Raw genomic sequence first — 7709 nt, forward strand, 5'->3', positions numbered from 1 at the left:
CCTTAGATCATGCCATGAAAGCTATGCTATGTATTACAGAATGTACCGAAATTATGTAAGTATAATTTACTGATTTATTATGTTATAGATAAATAGAAGTTTGTCTTACATTATGCATTATGTCATGATTATAAGTTATGAGAACTCATGCATATTTATGTGTTATGTGCATTGAGATACTTCCCAAGATGATGAGTATAGACGCATACATTACAACTTATGATTTATGACATTTATGTTCGTCGTGATGTTAAGCAGGCTCTTCCCCTCTGAGATGTTCGACAAGAATCCATTAATAAGTGCTAGTCTGACGAGCCAGGCTCAAGGGGTGTGTGAACCCATCTGGTGTGCCATGCTCGCACGCTTGTGTCATATGTAGAGAAGTACTACACATCGAACTTTGCGCGAACTGAAAATCTACCTAAGGCTATGCTATGATAAGTTAAAAGAATAGGTTCCACCATGCTGCATGCATTTTTTTTTTTTTTTAATCCCATAGTGGGGTTACTGAGTATTTCTTAAAATACTTAAGTCATGTGCTACTCTTACATTTTAGGTAAAGGTAACACACCCTACAATGGCACTGCAATAAAGGCCATGAAACGAGCATTAGGGTAGTCGTATTTATGTCTATTTTATAGCCTAAGTTTGATTAGGGCATTCTTTTATTATATTCTTTGTTTTATTTAAATTTCATGCTATTCATTTTCTGTTGTTTTGTTTACAGATTTTATTCCAAACATTTAAGTTCATGATATCATTTATAAACTATTTTAGTTGAATGTTTCTAAACTTAAAAATCATGTCATACATGTGGTAGCGACTTTATTTCCATAGAAAGATAGGGTCGTTACAATTTGTATTAGAGTCTAGGTTATAGATCATGTAGACTAACCTACGATGTAGGCTTAGCATGTTACATGGTTCTATTGTTGATGATCCGACATCATCAAGTATGTCCTATGAAACATAATAAATGATTTTGTTGAATGGTATTGTGATGGAATGTTATGTGTGATGTATGCCATGCTTGTGGGTTTGTAGACTTAAATATTAAGTATTGGTCATAGATCATGCCACCTAGAGAACGTGGAAGGGACATAAAGGGGGACGACTCCCTACGACAGGACGAGGTAGGGGTAGAGGGAGTTTGGCTCGCGAGAGATTCGTAACTTGAATTGACGCAACAGTGCCCTCCCAACAGCGCTTGCAGCTAGAGTAGACCCCACAACGAACATGATGTGGAATCATTTCAAGGCGTAAATGTAAACGATAGTTGCCTCCCAACAGATTAATAGTGTGCAATTCGTGTGAGAAGCAAGGTATCTACGAGATCTCAAGAGATATGATTATTGTGCCTTTAACGAGGTTGCAGAAGATCCGACAGTAACACAATTATGATCGAAAGAGATTTTTTAAACATATATATTTGTTATATATTTTTTAAACCAAAGACAAAATTTAATAGTGAAATCATCTCATCTACATCACTCTAATAAACCAAACAAACATCCAATTCACACGTATCGAGATTAGCTATAAAATAAATCCCACAAACTTTAATTCACTCCAAATAAAAACAAAACAAAATTTGTCGAACCCACCCAAGATGGGTTTTATGTCATGAATCACCAAACCAATTTCCAAAAACTTATGTAACAACGGATCACTTAACCATATTTTAACAACAAAACAAATACCCTTCAATAATATAACATTTCTAAAACCTAAGTCACGAACATGACTCTAATAACTCGAGTTTCAAATGCCCTAACCACCATTAAGTATCGTACACTATTTGCATATTTTTTTCTCTTATTAATCGTGATCCTGACCTTACTTTTAAAAGGATTCTTACATAGAAAAACACTAAACAAATGAACTCCTCAAAATATATTTTAGTTTATAATATGCTTAAACTCGATAGAGACCGGTAGGGTCGAAATCAATTAGGAGTAAGATTTTGTATTTTTGTTCCATTAAACAATTAAAAGAATTTATCATTAAAATTGTTGGAAGGTCGAATTCTGAAAATAAAGTTCTAACAAATTAAATTAATGCACAAGTCAACAAAAACTCATTAAATTCTATATAAAGCCACCCTAGTCTAGTTGAAATTTATTTAATCAATTTCATTTATAATAGTTTTTTTCTTTTTTTTTTAGAATTATTCAAATAAAAACCTATCTAATTGCTTGTTGAAATCAGCCGCCGGAGTTGTCCATTCCAATTGTACGGCGGAAATTCAGCCACGTCCCTCCCTTTTTTGCTTTCTCCAAATCCAACTTTCTCTTATGTCCTTCCCTTTTTATCAATTTATAGCATAGGGACAAATATTTATACTAATTACAAACACAATCCAATCCACTATCACTTTTTTCCTTTTTGCCCTTTTCTTTTTCCAATCTCTCATGTTATTTAAATCCATTTTTTAATCTAAAATAATTTTTTTTAAAAAAAAAAATGTTTTACTTAAAAATGAGTTCCGGGTTGAGTAACGAAAATGATTTGCTAAATAATCTCTCGTAATTATATCAATACAATATTGAAAGATCACTTAAGTTATACCGTCAAATATAAAAAACCCCTTAATTTAGGCAGTAACATCACTTAAATATTACCAGTTTCTTTTAGTGAGTCGGAAAATCGAGCTCCTTCAAAGATTTTTTTTTTTTTTTTTAATACAATAAGCCAAGTATATAATTGTATTTGTTTTTATACTCTTATTTAATTTATTAAATATGTAAATTAATGATGAATTATAAATAATAAATTTGTTAATTAATGGTTAATTATGTATAGAGTTGTTAAAACCTTTTGTCAGTCCCTTCTTCAAGAAGTTAAAAGGGTTTTTGGTTTAATTATGATTTTATTTATTAACTTAATTATAATATGAAATGAAAATAGGAAATTAATTTTGTCTTTGCGTGAAAATATTTGGATTTTTAATAAACAATTAAAGTAATAAAAATAATAATGGGTTCAATTTAGATAAAATAATTATTTTTCAAAATAATAATATGAAATTACGTGTATGTTATTTTAATATTGATTTATTAAAAGCAATAAAATGTAACCTAAAATTCTTCAATGCACCCATAAATATTAAATAAATGGAATATGAAAGGCTATAGAAGGTAGAAGGCTTACCCTCCATGCACATAAATTAATTCGAAATAATAATTATTTTTAATTATATAATATAAAATTGTTGGAACGTCAAAAACTTAATAATTCTTTTGTTCTCTTCCATTTTAATTTAGAAGGTCTATTTTAAGAAATTAAGAAAAATAAGAAATTAAAGTTTATAGTAATAAAAATGAGAAAATTATTAATATTTTAATGGAATAAAATATAGAAAAAGTACAAAAAAATCAGTCGAACTTTACTCAACTTTTTATTTTTAAATTGGATTGGGTTGTTTTTTTTTTAATTATTTAAAAACTATATTTTCATAAAATTCAAATATTCAAAAGTCATTTTTTTTAATTATTTAAAAACGATATTTTCCATAATATATGTTAAACTAAATTTTCATAAAATTCAAATATTTGTAAGTCATCATGCATCACTATCAGTTAGAAATATCAAATATTCTTTATGTTCGTAATAATCTTAAAAGTATGGTTGGATTGAATTGTAACCTTATTTTGGGATCAAAACAACTATGTTGTACTCTAATGCCGCAACAAAAATGTTCTGATACCCAATTGTTGTAGAGAAGTAGAACCAAGATCAATCACACCTGCACACCCCCAAATAGAACTTAAAAAAAAAACAAAAAGATTTACGTGATTCGAAGAGAAGAAATTCACCTACATCCATTAGTGGTAGCCAACCAGTATAACCAAAGTATTTACAAGTGTATCTCTTATACTCTTGCTCTACCAAGTATCTGTTACAAAGTTTCTCCCAATTGCCTCTAGTCAAATACAAAATGACAAGGCATAGCAATACTAATTCTCATCTATAAACCAAATAAATGAGAATATGAACCAAAAGAGCTATGAACCAAATATTTACCTTTTAGAATCTTTACGAAATATATACTAAATATATCTCTATAATATCTCTATGGAAGCATCAAACTTCATATTCGAACGTTACACAACCAAAAAAAAGAAAAAAAATTAGCCCAATTTAAATTTGAGTTGGATAATTCAAATTAAATGGGTTCTAAATATCTTGTTCATTTGAGATATTTCAAATAATTTTAATCTTTAATTTATTTTATTATTATGAATCTCTTTTTCATTTTTTTTTTCCTTGTTGATACTCAATAATATAAAATAATCAATTTGTAATATATAAGGAACTTATTCACCTCTGATAATTTTAGTTCTCTAAGTGAATATAATTAATTTATTTTATTACATTTGCTATATATTTTTTTGGTTTTTTCTTTTTCTTTTTTTTTTTTTTCACTTTTGTCTTTACACCATCATGCTAGTCTTTATATTAAAAAAAATAAAAGGTCATATTAATAAATTTCAAAAATTGAAATTATATATTTTTTTTGGTACAAAATTATTAAGGTGGAATTTGGAATATTAAATTAGAAAGGAGAGAAGAAGTTAAAAGATATTTCTCCCTATTAGTTAAATGGGGGCAGTGACAAAGATGACATTTCTCATCCCAGCCATCGACTTTGGCATTGTCACAATTCTCGTTTCGCCCTATCGATTAACCCACATTTTTGGAAACTCAATCTCTATGAATTAATTGGTGCAGGAATCTCCACTAAAATAAATGAAATTTGTTATGATGATGGAATATGAAGCACGAGGCGTGGTTCTCCATTCCCGCTCCCCCGTGAAAGATGAAATCCTCAGAATGATAATCGATGCGTAAAGCAACTAAGTAGTTTGTTTAAAAAAAAATACACTCTCATGTGTTAACAAAAACAAAGGAAAGAAGGAAAAAAGGAAGGAGGGGAAGGTGGGGTTAAGAGAGAGAGACAAAAAGACAGCAGCAACAAGCGGAAAAGAAAGCCCCCCAAAAGCCCCAAATTGCTTTTAAATCCACCATTATAAACACCATCCACACAACACAACGGTTCATAACAAAAAAAGTTCCTTTTTTTTTTTTCTTTTCTTTTTTGATCTTAATCCAACAATCCCTCAACTCTTTGTCGTTCTCGTGTTCCCATCTCCAATAGTGAAATGAACCCACCATCTCTGTAGCATCCTCCTCTTCTGTTTCTCAAATCCGCCATGGCAGACCAGAAGAAGAAGAAGAAGAGGAAGAACAACATTCAAATTCTCATCAGAGAATTCGACCCCACTAAAGACAGACCTGCCGTTGAAGATGTTGAACGACGATGCGAAGTTGGCTCAACCAAAAACAAAAACTTCTCCCTCTTCACCGATCTCCTCGGTGACCCAATTTGCAGAGTCCGCCATTCCCCTGCCTTTCTCATGCTCGTAACACTCTTTCCCCCCCCACCCTTTTTCTTCTCCCCCTCAAATTTCATCACCAATTCTCAAAAACTTCATTCATTCATTCAGGTCGCGGAAATTGCCGCCCACAACGAGATCGTCGGCATGATCAGAGGCTGCATCAAGACTGTTACTTGCTGCTCTAAATCCACTAGAAATTCCGGAATTAACGCCTCTGATCTTCCCCACCTCGCCCCTGTTTACACCAAACTCGCTTACATCTTAGGCCTTCGCGTCTCCCCCGATCACCGGTAAGGAATTCAAACAAAACAAAAAACAGAGTATTCATACATTAAGAGAAAACAGAGTATTCGGAAAAACAGAGTATTCATAGATTAGACTAAGAATTGATACTGTATTTGTAGGAGATTGGGGATTGGATTGAATCTGGTAAGGCGAATGGAGGAATGGTTCAGAGAGAAGAAAGCGGAATATTCATACATAGCTACAGAGATTGACAACGTCGCTTCAATTAAGCTATTCACTCATAAATGCGGCTATTTCAAGTTCAGAACGCCGTCGATTCTCGTGAACCCTGTTTTCGCCCACCGGCTCCGCCTCTCCGACCAAGTCACCATCCTCCGGCTCGAGCTGACTGTCGCCGAGACACTGTATCGATGTCGGTTCGCGGCGGCGGAGTTTTTCCCGCGCGACATTGACGCGGTGCTCTCCAACCGGCTAAGCCTCGGCACATTTCTAGCAGTGCCACGTGGGAGTTTTACAGATGGGTTGTGGGTCGAGTCTGATCGGTTTTTGTCGTGTCTGCCGGAATCGTGGGCGGTTTTAAGCGCGTGGAATTGCAAGGACGTGTATGCGCTGGAGGTTCGTGGCGTGTCCGTGGTGAAGCGAGCGATGGCAAAATTCAGCCGTGTGATTGATCGAGGGCTGCCGTGGTTGCGGCTGCCATCAGTTCCGGAGGTGTTTACGCCATTTGGAGTGCTGTTTTTGTATGGGGTAGGAGGAGAAGGCCCACTCGCAGGGAAGCTGATGAAGGCGCTTTGCCACCACGCGCACAATTTGGCAAAGGAGCGTGGCTGTGGTGTGGTGGCTACGGAGGTTTCAAACGATGAGCCGCTCAAATCCGACATTCCACATTGGAAAAAACTGTCATGTCCGGAGGATTTATGGTGCATTAAGCGCCTTGGTGAATGCTACACCGACAACTCCCTCGGCGATTGGACTAAATCGCCACCCAGCTTCTCCATATTCGTTGATCCTAGGGAATTCTAATTCACCCCCAACAGCTACCGCTTTCTTCCATTCCTTGTTTTCGATAACATAATCTAATCGTCCACGAAATAAAATAAGATATCATTTTTATAACGAACAATGTTGAATGAAAAGAATATGTAATACTATTATACGATAAAATTGGGTTCATTGCACGAGACCCACAATAGTACATTCGTATAGTTATTTGAGTACTTGTTGTGCGTTGGATGACCACTTTCAATTCATGTTGTGCATTCTACTCGTCCATACATTGTGAAATGGATTTTTGGTATCCTACAAAAGAATAGAATCTTAGTTAAATGTTGTCAAGTCACTTTTAAAAAACAATGCATATAGGAAAAGTAGGGTAACAAGAGAGGAAGAAAGTTGTTTTTGTTCCAACTTTCAAAAAGTTAGGGCCCGAACCTTAACACTCTTTAAATATATTAACTTTTAATAAATTTATGAGTGAAAATGAATCGAGTCAATTTTTAATGCAAAATTGACATGATTCGACTCATGTTGGTTTTGTAAAGGATAGATAGACACTAACTGATTCAAATTGAATCGGAATGAGTCAATCGTTAGAATCCGAGACCTAACTCCCCTCCCCGAGTCGAATTTCAATCCAATCCTCGTGACGTTTTATCTCAAATTCTCAATCCAATCCCCAAATGAGGATACCATGCTTAAATCCCGTGAACCCATTTAGCTTTTTTTTGGGTCCAAACCTAACCCCATGTCCCGTCGTCGTTGCAGCAGGTGGCGGCGATACCACCACTGATTCCTCAACCAACAGCAAAACCTTTTCAGCTCACCATCATGTTTGAGCTCCCCTGCTGTTTCAGAACATGTCTTCAACATCTACAACGTTATTATTAAAATATATTTTTTACCCTATATTTTATCTTATTTTACCGGGTGAACATTAATCAAAATCAGACTTTTCATCCAATTCTTCTTCCTCATTTTTAATATGGTATTAGAGCTTTTTATTTTTAACCATTTTTAACATTTTTTCTTTCTCGTGTTTCAACTCTGCGTAGTATCGGTTTTGAT

At 34.1% G+C, this 7709-nt stretch overlaps 1 protein-coding gene across 2 annotated transcripts; it reads left to right on the forward strand.

Annotated features, from left to right (window-relative positions):
* Window positions 1–5004: 5004 nt before the first annotated feature.
* LOC111484371 (probable N-acetyltransferase HLS1) lies at window positions 5005–6764 on the forward strand. Of its 2 annotated transcripts, none has more exons than XM_023130926.1 (3): window positions 5005–5423; window positions 5508–5689; window positions 5807–6764. In XM_023130926.1, the coding sequence occupies exons 1-3, from the start codon at window positions 5214–5216 to the stop codon at window positions 6666–6668; spliced, it is 1254 nt and encodes a 417-aa protein (XP_022986694.1). In that variant the 5' UTR covers window positions 5005–5213; the 3' UTR covers window positions 6669–6764. The 2 variants fall into 2 exon arrangements, with proteins under 2 accessions (XP_022986694.1, XP_022986693.1); XM_023130925.1 differs by having other exon boundaries at window positions 5009–5423; window positions 5804–6764.
* Window positions 6765–7709: the final 945 nt, after the last annotated feature.

Source organism: Cucurbita maxima, unplaced genomic scaffold (genome assembly GCF_002738345.1).
Source record: "Cucurbita maxima cultivar Rimu unplaced genomic scaffold, Cmax_1.0 Cma_Scf00009, whole genome shotgun sequence".
NCBI classification, from domain to species: Eukaryota; Viridiplantae; Streptophyta; class Magnoliopsida; order Cucurbitales; family Cucurbitaceae; genus Cucurbita; species Cucurbita maxima.

Bases quoted from the DNA above. Each gene is read 5' to 3' on its own strand.
- LOC111484371 (XM_023130925.1), top strand. From the start codon at position 5,214: ATGGCAGACCAGAAGAAGAAGAAGAAGAGGAAGAACAACATTCAAATT. The intron at 5,424-5,507 runs GTAACACTCTTT...TCATTCATTCAG, and splicing joins CCCCTGCCTTTCTCATGCTC to GTCGCGGAAATTGCCGCCCA. The intron at 5,690-5,803 runs GTAAGGAATTCA...CTGTATTTGTAG, and splicing joins CGCGTCTCCCCCGATCACCG to GAGATTGGGGATTGGATTGA.